This window comes from Chrysemys picta, chromosome 14 (genome assembly GCF_011386835.1).
Source record: "Chrysemys picta bellii isolate R12L10 chromosome 14, ASM1138683v2, whole genome shotgun sequence".
NCBI lineage: Eukaryota > Metazoa > Chordata > Testudines > Emydidae > Chrysemys > Chrysemys picta.
In genome coordinates this window covers 44,917,477-44,938,098 of record NC_088804.1, presented here as the reverse complement: position 1 = coordinate 44,938,098, position 20,622 = coordinate 44,917,477, and the positions used below count along the sequence as shown (strand labels likewise).

General features: G+C 44.4%; 1 protein-coding gene across 5 annotated transcripts in view; it reads right to left on the bottom strand.

Moving 5' to 3' along the window:
• Window positions 1-20,622, bottom strand: part of AP1G1 (adaptor related protein complex 1 subunit gamma 1) — a 95,888-nt gene that overhangs the window by 50,914 nt on the left and 24,352 nt on the right. For 4 of the 5 annotated variants that reach the window (XM_065567694.1, XM_065567693.1, XM_005310212.5 and 1 more), the window contains exons 2-3: window positions 17,978-18,181; window positions 2,834-2,958 (exon numbers count right to left, since the gene is read on the bottom strand). In XM_065567694.1, the coding sequence (XP_065423766.1) occupies window positions 2,834-2,958; window positions 17,978-18,178 (326 nt within the window). In that variant the 5' untranslated portion in view covers window positions 18,179-18,181. Of the gene's footprint in view, window positions 1-2,833; window positions 2,959-17,977; window positions 18,182-18,747; window positions 18,887-20,622 lie in introns of those variants that run through there. The other variant, XM_065567692.1, reaches the window with a different exon arrangement.

Below are 20,622 nucleotides of genomic sequence, written 5' to 3'. Positions count from 1 at the left end.
CTTGGCTAGAGGAAGTAGTGTGAATGATAGTCAAGTGCCCAGGACAAGAAAAAGATGTTGCTGCACCCTGGAAAAATGCTAACACAAAAACAAATTAAGAAAACCAGATCTACTGATGTTCAGAGACTAAGTGCTGGGATCCAGCTATGAGAAAGAATAATGGCAAAAGCAGTTTGATGAAGGTCTCTGCATTACAGAGGTGTCTGGTAGTGACTTTATAATTAAGATTGTGTTCCAAAATGGGCTTAAAATAGGACATAAACCAACTACTCTCAGAGAACAACAGGAATTTATCAGCAAGATATTTCACAAACAGTTTCCATGCCCTTTGGATTTTCTGTGTAGCTTGATTTCTCTGAACACATTTATAATGGGAAACCTCTGAATTTGGGCTCTGTCTGATTTTTTCCCCCTTGTCAGGTACTTTTCATAGATCAATCACCAATCTTAAAAATATTGTTTATTCATTCAAAAGGTGAGAGGTGTCTGCTGACTTGATCTCCTACAACAGATAAAGCTGTTTTAAACTATTTAGATTGACAGGAATTTTTAAGCAGCTATTCATGATACCACTGAAAAGTTTATGCATTGTGCACACACGCCTGATTGGAGGAGCTGTGGGGGTGGTACACAAACCTGACTGATGGGTCCCAGAAGCACACAAAACTCTGCATAAAATATTCTCTATCAGCAACTGTACTTTTGCCCCCTTCGTGTTCACTCCCTACCACCCCCTCCACACTCATTCAACCCATACCCCCAGGTAAGTATAAAAACCTCAACACACACACTGTAGTGAAGCAGTTAGGGTTGCTGCACACAAAGCATGCCTGACACCCACAAAAGCAAGGAAGTGAAAAGTTAAGCCACTTACTACAACATACCCTGCTCTCCTTCACCTACATTACCACAACTCCTGGACATCACAGACCATGTTGCTGCAACCTTAACTCTGCTTCCTTAGGGATGCCCGGCTTCCATCACTGTCTTAACCACCTATCTTCACCAAACTCCCAACACAACGAACTACTACACCAAACACCCATAAAATGTGGTGGAAACAATCCGGTAAAGGAACATGTGCAGAAAAGCAAAAGGAAGGCAGGGTTAAGTTTGTGGCATGTGGTGTCCAGTAGTTATGGTAATGATAAGGTTGAGGATGGGATATAGAATATGTGCTGCTACGTGGCTTAACTGCTCATTTCCTTGTTTTTACAAATTTGTCAGGTATGTGCTATGGGCAACAACTCCTCCACAAAGATTTGTGTATTAATTATTTTTAATTTTTGTATCACAGCAGCTACTGGGGTCTCCAGCCAAGATCCGGTCTCACTATAAACCCTACATAACACTGAAAGACAGTTGACACATTGAGTAACTTACAATCTAGATTAAAACAGGACAAAGCGGTGGGGTAGCAGAAAGAGGAAGGTGAGGAGACAAAGATAATAGTCAGAAAAATGCCAGGTTATGTAAACCAGATGTATGCACAATTCCCAACTCAACTCCCAGTACCTGTTCCCCTAAAATTAGACTTCTTTGGGGATACAACAATCAGCCCCCTAATGTAAGCGGAAGGGGGCTAGCTGGAGGCAAGGCATTTTCAGTGAAGGGTCTTCAGTTCAAAACTCCTTTGCTCACCCCACCACTTGGTACAACAGAGATATTCACATCTGAATTCAGAACAAGATGTAGGAAATCAATGTTCTCCTGTTGATGGGATCCCCTTTTGGGGGACAGGCAATGGCAGCAGTGGGAACTGAGAGACAGATTTAATTTTTTATTTAGATTTCTCAGATACTCGCCTGTGATTGTGCCTAGAGTATCTGAGAAATCTAAATAAAAAAAATAAATCTTAATCTCCCAGCTCCCCTGACTGGCTTCCCCCCTTCCCCACCCTGAAAAAGGAGGCCTCATCAAAAAGAAAACACTGATTTTCTACACCTTGCTCTCCATTCAAACCTACTCGCCTTCAATAACATCCTTATGGAAGCCTCACAGTTTCCTGTCTGTTACTGTTCACAGCTCAGGGAGATTCCAAACCAGCTGAACACCACATCCCAGAAAGGTGCTGCCTTGCCCTTGCAGCCAACCAGTGCCCCATCACAACACCACACCCAACCAGGCCAAACTCTCAGAACAGAGTAGAGCTAGAGTCACACAACTTATCACCTATATTTATAAATACAATTGAGTCAGGGGACCAGTACAAGATGGCTGCAGCACTGCTCAGGGCTTTAGCCTAAGGTCCAGTCTACACTACATATTGTAGTTGTGTTATAACCAGATCCTCTGAATTCAGTCATATGTATGGTGTGGATGAGCCCCAAGTGATTTTGTGCTACCCTTAATTATTCCATCAGGGCTTGCTCTGCTGCAAGATGAGAAGGTAACTGCCCCCTCAGCATCTCTAGAAGCTGTTCCACCAGCTACAGAAAGCCCATTACAACCATATTAGCTTCCTTTTCTTTTAAGGAAAGTTTTCATGACAGGATGTTCCATTCTCTCAGCCACTAATCACACACCATCACCAAGTAAATGCCCAAGACACGGAAGTTTCACGCATTCGGTGGCTCTCTGCTTACGCACCAAGTTTCAAAAACTTTTTAGAGCCATAGCAGCCTGGAGCTTAGCAGCAAGCAAACACGTAAGGTGACTCAAACATGGCCAGGGCACTGCTAGTGGCATTAGGGATTTCTAGACTGAAGTTCCCCCTTTTCAAACTAAATGCCAGTGGAGAATTGAGGCGTCCAAAAAGTTATTATCAGGAGCCTAACCGTGGTTCTGAATCCCTACACACATTTGTTGATGGGGAAGGAGAGGGTAGTCTTACTTCTTGATGCAGTTGGTCATGAGAAGGTGGACATCCTGTCTCTCATCCAGTAGCAGCATGGCACCTAAGTACCCAATGCGCTTGTCTGTGAATTTCTGAGAGGCAATAAGTTTGAGGCACTCCAACTGCAAAAAAAACATAGATAAATCAGTATAAATCATACTCCTGTGCTGGGAGCAATAATAGTTTGCACTTGTATAGTATCTTCCGTCCAAGTATATCCAAGTGCTTCACAAAGTTAGTATTATCTCCATTTTAAAGATTAGGGAGAAAAGCAACCCATGACCTGCCTAAAGTCTCAGCAAGTCAGAAGAGAGCCAGGAACAAAACTCAAGTCTCTTGATGTAGCTACCAGACCATGCTGCCTCTCATGGCTATGAAACTCTCTTAAAGTGTACTAGAGATCCATGGGCATGAACTAAAACAGGGTGACACAGAAGTCATCAGTAAGTGAAAGACATCATCCATCACCATTCAAGGCATACTATAGGTCTGCACAAATTAGAAATCCATTTCAATACCAGTCTAATAGAGAAAATCCATCATGGATACAGAGAGAAAAGAAACTGACAAACCCAATCTCTTTATATAATTGTATATTGGATTCATACCCCAAAATTCCAGCACCCATAAAATATCACCTATTAATTAAAAATGCACTTACTAATTGAGTGTATGTAAGGCACTTGACCAAACAAAAAGAGCAAATCTTGGTAATATTGAAAATAAAAAAAAAGTACCTTCAAACAGAGGTAGAATAAGGAAGTTTTTAAATGTTGGGGCAAATGTCACTCTGATAAGTGGAAGGATTTCATTAGGATGGACAACCCTTAAAATAGATGTAAGTGATATATTAAAAAAATAAAATAAAGCATAATATGAGTTGATACAGATTGCTTAACTTTATTAACTTCCAGGGAAGAAAAGAACTAAAGCTATCAGTATTAGAAAATTGTATACACGTGCTTGAAGTTTCAGCAATCAAGATTACTGCTGGAATGTATAACCTCATGACTGTGTTTTTAAAAAACAAACTGCATAAAGCTGTTATGGAATATAGACTGTAAATATGAAACAGCAGCAAAAGAATGGAATAAAATAATAGAAAAGGTTGGTGAGGTAATATCTTTTATTGGACCAACTTCTGTTGGTGAAAGAGAGAAGCTTTCAAGCTACACAAGTCCAGAACGGAAGAACTGTGTGTAGCTTGGAAGCTTGTCTCTTTCACCAACAGAAGCTGGTCCAATAAAAGATACATCTCACCCACCTTGTCTTTCTAATATCCTGGGACCAACACAGCTATAACACCACTGCAAATGGAATCAGATAATGCAAATTATAAGTACTGGCTCTAACACTAATCAATTAGTGCAAGTTCAGTACTATATAACATACTATAAAGTATGTCTCTCCATCTCTATATAACAAAATATATATTACCCCGGATATCTATATGAAATGCAAAATAGCCAGGTTGGGAACTCTGGATGGTAAAAAAAATTGAAAACCATCCTGAAAGAAGAAAAAATATTAGAGATAGAACTCAACAGGACTTCAAGACACATACTGTACTGAGAAACTGCATGTTAAAAGGACTCAAACTGGGAGTAAAGAAGCTAGTTTTGCTCTTGCTCTTTATACCAAAAAAGGCAAACTTAAATTTGTGGACCCAGACGATCACTATTATAGCTCACTGGAAAAAACTATGAATACAATATCTTGTAGTGGAAGACAAACATTATGAAAACAGTGCAAGAGATTTTTTTTTTAAATGGATAAAAGTAAAAGTATACATTGCACACAAAAACAATATAATAGAAATACTGAAATCACAGAGATGCTTTGATATAGACATGGTAATCCTATAGTTATAGGATAGTCAAGAAGGATATACACAGAGGACACCTGAATTACATAACCACTCCTCCTCTAGCTCTCTCTTTCTTCTGCTGACACTGTGCGCTCCTGCATCACTGGGGGAACATTTAGCTTCCCACAATGAAAATTAATATAAATGGTTAAATATATATTTATCATATTACATTTGTGTTTAAATAATTGGGGGGGGGGGAGAAATGGTAATCATATATGGCCAATATACAACACATTGATGAATATTGTTAATTCTGGAATAAGACATTATAACGGGCTGCATGGCGTGCCCTTGCGTATCCAACCCCTTGGCCCCGCTCCTCACAGACTCAGGGACACTCCAAGCTGGGGCAACACCCAGGCCCTTTATTTGTGTCTGTTTTCCACCACCAGTGTCCTACTATATACAGGCTATTTACAGTGCCTTGGCCTAACAGGCCTGGTCACCAACAGAGTAGCAGGCTCCTACATCTCCCTGAGCCTCCCGACTCTCGTGGTCTCCGCCCCGCCTTCTACTCACTTCCTCCAAGCCTTACAGCTCCTACCTAATGAGGCTGGCAGGTGCAGTCAGTCATTAGGCAAACCTAGGCTATTTACCCACCCCCAATCTATTCCCCTGATTGGGGCTGAAGTAGCAGGAGCTGATGGAGGCTTCCCCAGCAACGCCCTGCCACAGACATGTACCTATACAAAACAAGACAATATAAAACTAATGTCTTGCTGTAAATAATCTTAAATATTAAAATAAAATATTCCTCCCAAAAAAAACATCATAACAGTGAATTTAAAGGCAGACAGAAAAGATCTGCACAGTAGAAACCCTATTATATAAACTAACTGGGAATTGAGACGGTCATAAAACGGAACATTTCAAAGTTACAACAGGTATGGTGCACTGCACTGCTTTCTCCTTGTTCTTCAAAACCACTGCAAAGTGACAGCCATTGCAATGTGAAGGGATGTTGACTTGCTCTTCATCAATATCACTTCTTAGGTGACTTTCTCCCACCCCAAGTCAAGAAAAATGGCCCATATGGTGCTCAAAAAAAATCAGTTTGTAAAATGGAGGTTCTAATGTAATAAAAATAATGTAAACTATTTAAAATCACAACCCAATCAAAATGTGTAGCCTTACTGTGGCAATTTGGGTGATATGCTGCACCTTTGAGGTACCTACCCTAGAGCAGCGTTTCTCAACCTTTTTGATACTAGGCACCGGCTTTCTGCCTTTCTAAACTGTGTCAGGGAGATCTCAGGGACTGGTGTCAGTCCATGGACCAGTCATTGAGAAACACTGCCCTAGAGAACATTTAAACATATACTAACCCATATCCTAAAACAAGCTAAATTAGAGATTAACTGGTCTGACAATTTAGAAGAGAGATTGGTAATTCACTGAATACGAAGCTTGCAAAAGGAGGTTTGATGGCTGGCATGTTTCTACATCACAGCTGCACACAGGCCCCATCTACACTAAGAAACTGAGCCAGATTTTGGAACGGCTTTTAAATACAGTATCTCCTCACTTAACGTTGTAGTTATGTTCCAGACAATCAACAAGCAGGAACTGGTCTTGTGGTTCCCAGACCAGGTATATATAAACCTCACAGGAGGAAAAGCAACTCAGGCCTGGTCTACACTACCGAATTAGGTTGATGTAAGGCAGCTTATGTCGACCTAATTCTGTAAAATGTAGCTCCCACTGATGTAAGTCACCCACTACATTGACACAATAATGCCACCTCCACAAGAGGCGTAGCACTTCGGTCGATGTAGTAGGGCAACGCGTTACATACATCGCCTGTTTGTCATCCCTGCACAGGGCTAACAGCTGGAGCCCCACTGCCCGCGTCCCACAATGCCCCACACAGTTAAATCAGTGGAAGCGCTCCGGATGAGGACATACACTGCCAACAGAAGCAGCACAGTGTGGATGTGAAACGCCACTTTAATTACTGTGGTGGCTGTACGTTGACTTAATTTTGTAGTGTAGACATGTCCTTAGTCTGCTCAATGTCACTCCAGGGCTTGGAACTCGCTCCTGCCTGACAGTGGCAAGACTCCTCAAACCTTAGCCTGCTCTAGCCTTGCTCTTATTCTCTCTCTGTACCTACTCCTGCTCCAGCCCTGCTCTTGCTGCTGCCCTGGACTCCTGATTCCAGCTCCAACCACTAGGCCTTAACTTCCCCATTCCAGTTTCTGACAATTTGAGCAGACCCAGTTGGGCTCAGTGGCCAACATGGATCTCCTATTCCAGTAGGTACCCCATACAATTAAAATGAAGTCTCCAGGCAATCCTGCCACTGATATGGCAGAACTAGTTCAAGGTCTCCAGAATCAAGTGGCCTAGCTACAACGCAAAAATGCCTTCTTATGTTCGCAGGTCCCAGGTCCCCTCGTGCCATCAGGCACAACAGCCCAAAGTCCAGGCCCAAAGATCCCACTATCAGAGAAATTTGATGGGAACCCATCAGACATTTTTGGGGTTCCTCAGTCAATGTCACCTGCTGTTCTGTTGGGCCCACCCATGTACCCAAACAACCAGACCAAGGTAGGGATCATCACCAGCCTATTGACAGGCAAAGCACTGGATTGGGCAAGGAGACCCGATTCTCAATGACTTTGATGAATTCGTTTGTGTCTTTTCATTCATGTTTGATGACCCACACTGTGCCCGCTCTACCAAAGTTACCCTGCAGTCACTCAAACAAGGCCCCCGTCCTGTTGCAACCTATGCCACCCACTTCCGTCATCTGGTCTCGGACATGGCCTGGAATGAATCAGCACAGATTTATCATTTCTATCTAGGCCTGACCGATGAGATTAAAAACAAACTGGCCCGGGTTGATACCTCCACAGCACTGCTGCCCTACTTGAAGCTATGTATCCAAATTGACAACCGTTTGAGTGATGCCAGGAAAGAAGGAAGGTCCCTGCCTAGTCTTGTCCCATTCCTGACACACACACACACACACACACACACACACACAGGCAATTGCTGAACCCGAACCCACGCAGGTAGACCTGACAAGACGGCGCCTCTCAGATCGAGAGAAGGAATATCGTCATCTGAATTACCTCTGCCTGTACTGTGGGGAACGAGGTCACTTTGCCACCAAGTGTCCCCTCAAGTCCTGTCTCAGGGCTGGTCTGGGAAAAAGGGCACGTTCAGCCTCCTTAGATGGAACGCAACCAGACAGAATGACAGGATTGGATTCCCCAAACAGAACTCCTTTGCTACCTGTGTGTATCCTAACAGCCAAGGACAATGGCCTCTATGAACTTCTTGGGTTATACTTAGGGCTGTCAATTAAAAAAATTAATCGCAATTAATCGCACTGTTAAACAATAATAGAATACCATTTATTTAAATATTTTTGGATGTTTTCTACATTTTCAAATATACTGATTTCAATTACAACAAAGTGCACAGTACTCACTTCAAATATTTGCAATCAAAAATAAATATACACTGTAAAAAAAAAACCCAAGAAATAGTATTTTTTAATTCACCTAATACAAGTACTGTAGTGCAAACTCTTTATCATGAAAGTTGAACTTACAAATGTAGAATTATGAACCAAAACTGCATTCAAAAATAAAACAATGTAAAATTTCAGAGCCTGCAAGTCCACTCAGTCCTACTTCTTGTTCAGCCAATCGCTCAAACAAGTTTGTTTACGTTTGCAGGAGATAATCCTGCCCACTTCTTGTTTACAATGTCACCTGCTTTCTCATGGCACTGCTGTAGCCGACGTCGCAAGAAATTTATGTGCCAGATGCGCTAAAGATTCATATGTCCCTTCATGCTTCAACCACCATTCCAGGGGACATGTGTCCATGCTGATGATGGGTTCTGCTCAATAACAATCAAAAGCAGTGCGGACCGACACATGTTCATTTTCATTATCTGAGTCACCACCAGCAGAAGGTGGATTTTTTTTTTTTTTTTGGTGGCTTGGGTTCTGTAGTTTCTCCGTTGGAGTGTTGCTTTTTTAAAACTTCTGAAAGCATGCTGCATACCTCGTCCCTTTCACATTTTGGAAGGCACTTCAGATTCTTAAACCTTGGGTCGAGTGCTGTAGCTATCTTTAGAAAACTCACATTGGTACCTCCTTTGCATTTTGTCAAATCTGCAGTGAAAGTGTTCTTAAAATGAACAACATGTGCTGGGTCATCAACCAAGACTATAACATGAAGTATATGGCAGAATGCTGGTAAAACAGAGCAGAGGATATACAATCTTCCCGAAGGGGTTCAGTCACAAATTTAATTAATGCATTTTTTTTTTTAAACAAGCGCCATCAGCTTTGAAGCATGTCCTCTAGAATGGTGGCCCAAGCATGAAGGGGCATACGAATGTTTAGCATATCTGGCATATAAATATCTTGCAATGCTGGCTACAAAAGTGTCATGCAAATGCCTATTCTCACTTTCTGGTGACTTTGTAAATAAGAAGAGGGCAGTATTACAAACTTGTTTGTCTTAGCAATTGGCTGAACAAGAAGTAGCACTGAGTGGACTGTTTTGTTTTTGAGCACAGTTATGTAACAAAACAAAAATCTACATTTGTAAGTTGCACTTTCAGGACAAAGACTGCACTACAATACTTGTATGAGGTAAATTGAAAAATACTATTTATTTTATCATTTTTACAGTGCAAATATTTGTAATAAAAAATAATATACACTTTGATTTCAATTACAACACAGAATACAATATATATGAAAAAGTAGAAAAACATCCAAAATATTTAATAAATTTCAATTGGTATTCTGTTTAACAGTTTGATTAAAACTGCAATTAATCGTGATTAATTTTCTTTAGTTAAATCACATGAATTAACTGCGATTTATCGACAGCCCTAGGTATACCATCTCTCTTGTTTCCTCTATGCTAATTAATTAGCAGAGCTGCGCACATCCAGCAGCGTGGTCAGGTGCCCCTTTCCACCCGCTTTGCAGCCACATTGCTCCAGAGCCCCTCCTGCTAGCTGTGCAGAGCGGAGGGGAGAGGAGAGGTGCTGATATCACCCCTTTCCCCTGCCCCTGAAACCCCATCTCCGCAAAGCAGGGGAGAGGGGATAGGGCTCAGGACTGGGAGCAGGAGAGAGCCGCTGTGGTCTGAGAGCTGAATGAACCTTCCGGGTAGTGAGTGAGGCCCTTTGAGACAGCGCATGGTCTCAGAGACTTCCCTCATCTCCCCAGAGCAAGGGCGGGGGGGGGGGGGGGGGGGACAGGGCTCAGGAGCAGGAGAACTTTCAGTGAGTGCCTCCAAGAAGTAGTGCACGGCATCTCTCAGAAACGTCCCAGCAGCACACACACACACACACACACACACAGTCTTTTACACTCACGTCCCAAGACATACTTGTGTTATTGTTACTTCTTGGTACTTCCTGCAATGCACATATATTCTCTGTCATTTTATTCTTTCAAAGTGTGTTATTTTAGGTTTTTGATTGGTCAATGCATTTCATAATTTTTATTTCTGTCTTACACTAAAATTTAATTCTTTGACTAGTGAGTTTTAAAATGCCTAAACTCTCCTGGCTGGAATAATTATCCCCTATGGTAACTTTTTGAAAACATATATTATGTCTTGGTTTTTTGTTTCTACTCGTGGCTCACACCTGCACATTACCTCAGTGCACGTAACTAAATGTATTCCGCACATGGATGGAAAAAATTAGAGGGAACATTGCATCTCTCCCAGCAGAATAAGTTTGGATGTCAAAAAGATCTCTGCAGTTTTGAGTTGGACAATCCCCAAGAACATCTGCGATGTTCAGTGCTTCTTAGTGCTTGCCAGCTTCTCTAGATGATTCATCCAAGTTATCTCACAATTGATATTTCCACCTACTCAGCTGTTATGGAAGAAATCTGCTTTCAGCTGGACTCTAGAAGCCCAAATGGGTTTTGATCAGGTAAAGAAAGCGTTTACTTCTGCCCCCATCCTAATATACCTGGATCCATCTAAACCCTTTGTCATTGAAACAGATGTCTCCAGTTACATGATTGGGGCTGTATTATCTCAACATCATGGACCCTTGAATTACTCCTCCAGTGTTCCTTGTATTCTAGGAAGCTGACACCCAAGGAACAAAATTATGAAATCTATGATAAGGAGTTATTAGCCATCAAGACTGCATTTCAGGAGTCATGCCACCACCTAGAATGTGCACGCTTTCCAGTCCAGGTGTCCACAGACAAAACCTGGAACATTTCCAAAAGCCCACAACCCTCAACCAATGTCAGATACATTGGTCCCTCTTCTTCTCTAGATTTAACTTCACTCTGGCCTACCAACCCAGTACCCAAAATGGCAAACCTGATGCATTATCTCACAAGGGCGAAAACCTAGATATGAGAGATAACCGTCCCAAATCTGCCACTGTATTGAAGCCCTGCCATTTTATAAATGTGTTGGACATACCAATCTTTCGGCTCTTCTGAAGTCCACATTGCCCAATGATCCGCTTGCAGTGACATGGACATCAGCCAATTCTGATCCAAACTTCTTGATCAAAAACGAAGAACTCTGGTTGAAGGATTGCCCTTATGTCACCAACAGACGACCCCATCTAGCTGTACTCCAGCTAGGCCACTATTCCCCTCTGGCAAGTCACTTCGGGTACTGGAAGACAGCAAAGCTGATCTCCTGCTACTTTTGGCCAAAACTATTCTCCTCCATCAAATCTTACACAGCTTCCTGGGAGGTGTGTTGCCAGATGAAGATCCCCCATGCCAAACCTCCTGATCCCACTTCCAACCCCATCCCAATCCTGGGCCTCTATCTTGATGGACTTCATCACTGACCTCCCCACTTCGCAGGCCTGCACAGCTATACTGAGAGTCATCGACCTCCTCACTAAAATGGCGCACTTTGTGCCTTGTCAGAAGATCCCCACTGCAAAAGCGACACTCACTTATTTTTTGACCACATCTTCAAGTTCCACAAGTTACCAACTGACATTACATACAAATGTTGGCCACAGTTTATCTCCCACTTTTGGAGAGAATTGTTCAAACACCTGAAAATTACCCCATGCATTTCCTCTGCCTACTACCTCCAGACAAATGGACAAACAGAACAGGTAAGCCAAATTCTAGAACAATATCTTTGCTGCTTCATTAACTACCATCAAGATTGCTGGGTCCAGTTCCTGACGTTCGCCAAGTTCGGTTACAATAATTCTGATCACAAATCAACCCTCCAAAACCTCTTCTATTCCAATTATGGCTTCCGCCCCCATTTCATCCATCTTTACCACCAGCCTTCTGTGTCCCTGCAGCCTCCAATTTGGTTCAACACCTCCACTGCATTCAAGAAGAATTAAAATCACACTTAAACTTGGCTAAGGAGAACTACAAAAATATGCTGACTTTCATTGACAGGACCATACTCCCATGGCAGTCGGAGACACAGTATGGCTCTCAACTCAAAAGTTGGACATCTTCCGACCCTCAAGGAAATTAGACCACCATTACCTTGGCCCATTCCAGATCATTCAACAGATTAACCCAGAGGCCTTCAAGCTCCAGCTACCCCGTAACATGACGATACATCCAGTATTTCATGCAACAGAGGGTCCTGTGGCACCTTTGAGACTAACAGAAGTATTGGGATGCTCCCAATACTTCTGTTAGTCTCAAAGGTGCCACAGGACCCTCTGTTGCTTTTTACAGATTCAGACTAACACGGCTACCCCTCTGATACTTGACACCAGTATTTCATGTTTCCTTGTTAAAGAAATATTTGGACAACTCCTTTCCTAGTTGTACAAAAACATGTCCATGCCCCATCTTGGTTCAGGGGCAGGAAGAATATGTGGTAAGACAGATCTTGGACTCTGAGCTCCTCAGACGACGACTGATATACCTCGTGGACTGGGAAGGGTATGGACCAGCTGACTGTTCGGGAAGCTGCCAGTAACATACACGCACCCATCCTCCTTCATGAATTCCATCGATTGCAACCCAGCAAGCTGGGTCGAAAGACATTGGGGAAGTGCATCAAGGAGGGGTTAATGTAAGGTGATGAGTCACTCCTGTGCTAGGCTCCAGCCAATTCACAAGCCAGAAACTGGTCTTGTGACTCCAGACTATGTACATAAAGCTCCCAGGAGGAACAGCAATTCAGTCTGCTCAGCTTCACTTCAAGGCTTGGAACTTGCTTCTGCCTAAGAGTAGCATCAGGCTCCTCAAGCCTTAGCCTGCTCCAACCTTGCCCTTGCTCCAGCCTTGCTTCAACTCCACCCTGGACTCCAAATTCCAGCTCCAACCACTAGAACAGGTAATCATCAAGTGATCCAACCCCTGTTGCTCATTCCCAGCTTCTGGCAAACAGAGGTTAGGGACACCATTCCTGCCCATTCTGGCTAACAGCCATTGATGGACCTATCCTCCATGAATTTATCTAGTTCTTTTTTGAACCCTGTTATGGTCTTGGGCTTCACAACATCCTCTGGCAAGGAGTTCCACAGGTTGACTGTGCGTTGTGTGAAGAAATACTTCCTTTTATTTGTTTTAAACCTGCTACCTATTAATTTCATTTGGTGACCCCTAGTTCTTGTGTTATGAGAAGTAGTAAACAACACTTCCTTATCTACTTTCTCTACACCAGCCATGATTTTATAGGCCTCAATCATATCTCCCCTTAGCCGTCTCTTTTCCAAGCTGAAAAGTCCCAGTCTTTTTAATTTCTCCTCATACGGAAGCCGTTCCATACCCCTAATCATTTTTGTTGCCCTTTTCTAAACCTTTTCCAATTCCAATATATCTTTTTTGAGATGGGGCGACCATATCTGCACGCAGTATTCAAGATGTGGACGTACCATGGATTTATATAGAGGCAACATGATATTTTCTGTCCTATTATCTATCCCTTTCTTAATTATTCCCAGCATTTTGTTTGCTTTTTTGACTGCCGCTGCACATTGAGTGGATGTTTTCAGAGAACTATCCACAATGACTCCAAGATCTTTTTCTTGAGTGGCAACAGCCAATTTAGACTCCATCATTTTATATGTATAGTTGGGATTATGCTTTCCAATGTGCATTACTTTCCATTTATCAACATTAAATTTCATCTGTCATTTTGTTGCCCAGTCACCCAGTTTTGAGAGATCCTTTTGTAGCTCTTCGCAGTCTGCCTGGAACTTAACTATCTTTAGTAATTTTGTATCATCCGCAAATTTTGTCACCTCACTATTTACCCCTTTTTCTAGATCATTTATGAATATGTTGAATAGAACTGGTCCCAGATCAGACCCTGGGGGACACCACTATTTACCTCTCTCAATTCTGAAAACTGACCAGTTATACCTGCCCTTGGTTTCCTATCTTTTAACCAGTTACCAATCCATGAGAGGACCTTCCCTCTTAACCCATGTCAGCTTACTTTGCGTAAGAGCCTTTGGTGAGGGACCTTGTCAAAGACTTTCTGAACATCTAAATACACCATGTCGATTGGATCCCCTTGGTCCACATGCTTGTTAACCCCCTCAAAGAATTCTAGTAGATTGGGGAGGCACGATTTCCCTTTACTAAAACCATGTTGACTCTTCCTCAATAAATTATGTTCCTCAATATGTCTAACAATATTGTTCTTTATTATAGTTTCAACCAATTTGCCTGGTACTGAAGTCAGGCTTACAGGCCTGTAATTGCCGGGATCACCTCTGGAGCCCTTTTTAAAAATTGGCTTCACATTAGCTATCCTCTAGTCATCTGGTACAGAAGCGGATTTAAATGATAGGTTACAGACTACAGTTGTTAGTTCTGCAATTTCACATTTGAGTTCCTTCAGAACTCTTGGGTGAATACCATCTGATCCTGATAACTTATTGCTGTTTAATTTATCAATTTGTTCCAAAACCTCCTCTAATGACACCTCAATCTGGGACAGTTCCTCAGCTCTGTCACCTAAAAAGAATGGATCCGGTTTGGGAATCTCCCTCAGATCCTCAGCCGTGAAGACCGATGCAAAGAATTCATTTAGTTTCTCTGCAATGGCCTTATTATCCCTGAGTGTTCCTTTAGCACCTCAATCATCCAGTGGCCCCACTGGTTGTTTAGCAGGCTTCCTGCTTCTCATGTACTAAAAAAAAAAAAAATTACTATTACTTTTTGAGTATTTGGCTAACTGTTCCTCAAATTCTTTTTTGGCCTTCCTAATTGTATTTTTACACTTCAGTTGCCAGTGTTTATGCTCCTTTCTATTTTCCTCACTAGGTTTTAACTTCCACTTTTTAAAGGATGCCTTTTCGCCTCTCGCTGCTTCTTTTACTTTGTTGTTTAGCCACGATGGCTTTTTTTCGGTTCTCTTACTATGTTTTTTAATTTGGGGTATACATTTAAGTTGAGCCTCTATTATGGCGTCTTTAAAAAGTTTCCATGCAGCTTGCAGAGATTTCACTTTTGGCACTGTACCCTTTAATTTCTGTTGAACTAACCTTTTCATTTTTGTGTAGTTCCCCTTTCTGAAATTAAATGTTAGTGTTGGGCCGCTGTGATTTTTTTCCTGCTACAGGGATATTACATTTAATTATATTATGTAGAGAGATGGGGGGGACCTCAAAGTAGGAGCGGGTGGGAGGGGAACGGGACAGCTCAAGTCTTCAAGTAAGTAAACAGCCAGGCAAGGCGTGTTAGTTTACCTTTGTTTTCTCAACTTGTAAATGTATCTTTTACTAGGGTGTTTACCTCTGTTTGCTGTAACTTTGAACCTAAGGCTAGAGGGGGGTCCTCTGGGCTCTTTAAGTTTGATTACCCTGTAAAGTTATTTTCCATCCTGATTTTACAGAGATGATTTTTACCTTTTCTTTAATTAAAAGCCTTCTTTTTAAGCATCTGATTGATTTTCCTTGTTTTTAGATCCAAGGGGGTTGGATCTTGATCCACCAGGAGTTGGTGGAAGGGAGGAGGGGGAATGGTTAATTTCTCCTTGTTTTAAGATCCAAGGGGTTTGGATCTGTATTCACCAGGGAATTGGTGAAGAGTCTCTCAAGGCTACCCAGGGAAGGGAATTAGCATTGAGAGTGGTGGCAGCGGACCAGATCTAAGCTGGTAGTTAAGCTTAGAAGTTTCATGCAGGCCCCCACATTTGTACCCTAAAGTTCAAAGTGGGGAAGCAGCCTTGACACGGGCAGTGCATTTCTTAAGCAGTTCCCTGATCCTGACACAAAGCAGGAGCACTCTTCACTTGCCATCTGCAGGCCAGAGTGGAGAACACCTCCTTCATAGAGCCAGCACTTTGCCATGTACTCCCAGTTCTCTAAAGAGCAGAGTGATCAAAGCTTTGCCCATTACTGACCCTGAGAGCCTCCTGTGAGAATCTCCCCTCCCAGCTTACTGGACCCACCCTTTTCCTGTGGCAACCACATCAGAATAGCCACCCTGGCTCAGACCCAAGATTCTTTAGTCCATTACCCTCGTCAGATCGTGCCAGAACCACATGCTTCAGAGGAAGGTGGAAGAACTCCATAATAGGCAATAACCTTCCCCCCACAGGCACCCACTGGTAGCCCCCCACGATCAGCACTTCCCACCCGCCAGTGGCCCTGCCGATTAGCATCTCCCCCTCCCTCCCAGCACATCCCACCTGCAGCGTACCAGCTGTGGCATTCAGGAGGCACTGGGGAGAGGGAGAGGAGTGAGGGCAGGTCATGCTTGGGGGAGGGAGGGGAATGGGGCAGGAAGAAGTAGGCCCAAGATGGAGCCTTGGGGAAAGGGGTGGAGTGGGGGCGGGGTCTGGAGCAGAGCGGGAGGTCGAGCACTCCCCCTCCCCCAGCAAGTAGAAAGTCGGTGCCTTTGCTTCCTCCTACATAGATCCTATCCTGGTTTCTTATAGTTAGAAATTGGCTTAAGCCCTGAACCACAAGGTTAATAGGTTTTAACATCAGAATGGACCATAAGATCATTTAGTCTGACTTCTTGCATATTACAGGCCAGAGAATTTCACCTAGTTACTGCTGCATTGAGCCCAATAAAGTTTAATATCCCTTTCAAAATTTCTCATTAATTATACTCTGGATATTCTTGATATCTATACAGATATCCAACCCCTTTTTGAATCTTGTTACGTTCTCAGCTTGAATGACTTCCTGTGGCAATCAATTTCACAGTTTAACCAAAGTGCTTGGTTACATGCAGTAACAATATTAGGAGGGTATGAATGGGACAAGATGTAAATAAACTTGTTCTGATACAATGGCTACAACTGCTTGATTCATTTCCTCTCCCAGGATAGAGGGATGTATTACCCACTACAGGATGGATAATTTTATGTTTTCTAGAACAGTCTGACCTCACTCCTGCAGCCTCCAACTTGTCTAACAACATCAGGGCATTTTGGAATTTGGTTCTGCTTGAATGCATTTACTGTACCAGCCACATGGTGGTGTTTGCAAGTTTGATCAAGGATGAATTTACACCAGAGACACAAAGCAGCCTCAAGGGTTCCACCAACATGCCTGGGTTTTTGAGATGTAATTCTGTCAGGAAAGCCTCTGCAAGCATTAGAAACCTAGGCTGAGCTAGGATCAACAGGAAGCTTTATGGCATGAAGATGATTTTGTCACAATGATTAAGCAACAACTCCAGCCAGAAGTGTTCTGTAGAACAAGAACTTCCCCCTTCCGTTCTCTCTCACACACACCACACCCCATGATTAACCAGTGGAACTCACTGCTACGAGACAGAAGCCAAGACTTTAGGATAATTAAAAAATGAATTAGACATGTATATGGTTAATAAAATATTCTCTCAGTCACATTAGCTAGAATAAAAGCGTAACAGTATTTCTGTTTCAGAACACAAACCACCCACTACCCGCCTGGGGTTATGATGAAACTTCTTATATAAGCAGATGAGTGCCTATTTGTTGATTATGGGGTTTCATATCCCTTCCACTGGCACTTGCCACCATCAGAGAAAATATTGGGCTAGATGGACTACTGGTCTGATCCAGTCTGGAAATTCCTACGTTTCCTTTCCATGGAACACAGTTTGAGACCACTATTGCACAGCAATCACCATACCCAATTACCAGACAGTACCGCAGGCTGGACATTTTCATGGAATTCAGGACATTTTTATACAAGCCTCGACTAAGGGTGGACAGATTACAATTAGAATGTAGACCACTAACATGGGCAGAACAAACTTGCCCAGATTCAGAAGCAAACAAACCAAGACAGACGCCAAAAGCTACTAAATCATCCTTAACAGAGGACAACAGGAATTGGAGCTAAGTTCCAGCCAACCCTACCTGTCCAAAATGCGCAGGATAGCCCAACATGTGCATGTACAGTAGTTTTGCCACATTCCGGCAGCGGTATGTATTATCTTCTTCTCTGAAGGATGACCGAATGGCAGCACATTCTTTCTGAATCATTTCACGCTCTTCTGCTTGGGTTCGTGCTGTCCGGATGGTCCGGATCAGCTCCCGTAGTCTGATGGGGGCTGGCATCCTCTGGGAGAGGGGAGAAAAAGAAATGCATGTGTAAAACCTCCACAACGAAAGGAAACTTCACAGCCTTCTCAGCTTTCAATATGGAAGAGCGTTTTCCTCCTTGCCCTATGGCTATGGAGGATCCGGCTCCTAGGTGGAGGCGCACAAGCTCTTGCCCGCAGGCACCGCCCCCCCCCCAGCGGAGTCAGTGCACAGGGAGCATAAGTGCAGTGCGCGGAGCCCTGTGGCCCCCCTGCCTAGGAGCCGGACCTGCTGCTGGCTGCTTCCGGGGCTCAGCACGGTGTCGGAACAGGTAGGGACTAGCCTGCCTTAGCCAGGCAGCACCGCCGACAGGACTTTTAACGGCCAGGTCAGTGGTGCTGACCAGAGCCGCCGCGACCCAGTCCCTTCCATTCCATGACCCAGTTCTGGGTCGAGACCCACAATTTGAAAATCACTGCTCCAAGGACCACACGCACTGAGCAGCCAAAGCTCCCAATTAATTCAGTTGCAGTTCTGAGTACTCAGAACATCAGAGCCCAGCTGACTCAGGCTGGGCACCCAGAAGATGAGGAACACCCACATACCTGTCAAAACACTGCTTTCAGTAACATGTCCAGTATCACATAGCATGTCTATACTAGAGCTAGGGATAGAACCCAGTTCTGCTTTAAATGTAAAACCATCCTCTCTCTTCCTGCAGTCCCTTGCTTCAACTGGTTGATCCTGGAGTATCTGCCAGTCCATCGCGATCTCTGGCCACTAAAAGTACAACGGCGCAGCGGGGCTGAGGCAGGCTGCGTGCCTGTCCTGGCCTCACGTCACTCCCAGAAGGGGCTGGCTGCTGGCACGCGTCTGCGGCCCCTGGGGGCAGGGAGAAGGCGGCTCCGTGTGCTGCCCCCGCCCCCAGCACCGTCCCCACAGCTCCCTGGCCAATGGGAGCTGCAGGGGCGACGCTTGCAGGCACGGGCAGCACACGGAAACCCGCTGCCCCCCTCACCCCAAGGGGCGCAGAGACGTGCCAGCAGCCAGCCGCTTCCGGGGGCGGCGTTGGGCCATGGCAGTCAAGCAGCCTGCCTCAGCCCCACTGTGCCACCAACCAGGAGCCACCTGTGGTAAGCACCTCCCTCCCAGAGCCCAAACCCCTCATCCCCTCCCACATCCCAATCCCCGCCCCAGCCTGGAGCCCCCTCCTGCACCCAAACTCCCTCCCAGAGCTTGCACCCTTCACTCCTGCACCCCAACCCCGTCCCAGGCTCAGCCAATCCACACCCCAAAGCTGAGAATGTTACACTGATTTGTGACAATCCCTGAAGGATTTTGGATCTTTAAACCACAAATTGCACTAATAAAAAGTAAAACTCATGAAATATCCCGTGGATTCTATGAGATTAGGTGCAGTGTGACCATATGACCCCTGCACCGAAACTCCCTCCCAGAGCTTGCACCCCTCACTCCTGCACCCCAACCCCCTGCACCAGGCTCAGCACGGCACCACACACACACACACACACACACACACACACACTCCAAACCCCTCGGCCCTAGCCCAGAGCCTGCACCCCCTTCCACACCCCAACCCCCTGCCCCAGCCCAGTGAAAGTGAGGGAGGGTGGGGGAGAGCAAGAGAATGGAGTGAGCCGGGAGGGACCTCGGGGAAGGGGTAAGGTAGATCCTGGGTTGATCTTAAATTCAAAAAGTGATCTTGTGCGTAAAAAGATTGGAGACCACTGCTGTAGACACTACCTACGCCAACAGGAGGGGTACTCCCCTCTGCGTAGGTAATCCACCTTCCCATGAGGCTGTAGCTACGTCAGCCTACCACTGTCTACCTAATTCTTCTGTCGACCTACCCTGGTCTACATCAGGGGTTAGGTCAGCATAACTACATCTCTCAGAGGTATGGATTTTTCACACTCCTGACAAACATAGCTATGCCAAAAGACGGTTACTCACCGTTGTAACTGTTGTTCTTCGAGATGTGTTGCTCATATCCATTCCATTAGGTGTGTGCGCGCCGCGTGCACGATCGTCGGAAGATTTTTACCCTAGCAACACCGGCGGGTCGGCTGTGGAGCCCCCTAGAGTGGCGCCTTCATGGCGCTGAATATATACCCCAGCCGACCCGGCGCCCCCTCAGTTCCTTCTTGCCGGCTACTCCGACAGTGGGGACGGAGGGCGGGTTTGGAATGGATATGAGCAACACATCTCGAAGAACAACAGTTACAACGGTGAGTAACCGTCTTTTCTTCTTCGAGTGCTTGCTCATATCCATTCCATTAGGTGACTCCCAAGCCCAACTCAGGTGGTGGGGTCGGAGTGAGACATTGCTGTGTGCAAAACTGCTGATCCGAAGGCAGCATCGTCCCTGGACTGCTGCACTAGTGCATAGTGTTCTGTAAATGTGTGGACTGACGACCAAACCGCAGCTCTACAAATGTCCTGTATCGGAACTTGCGCCA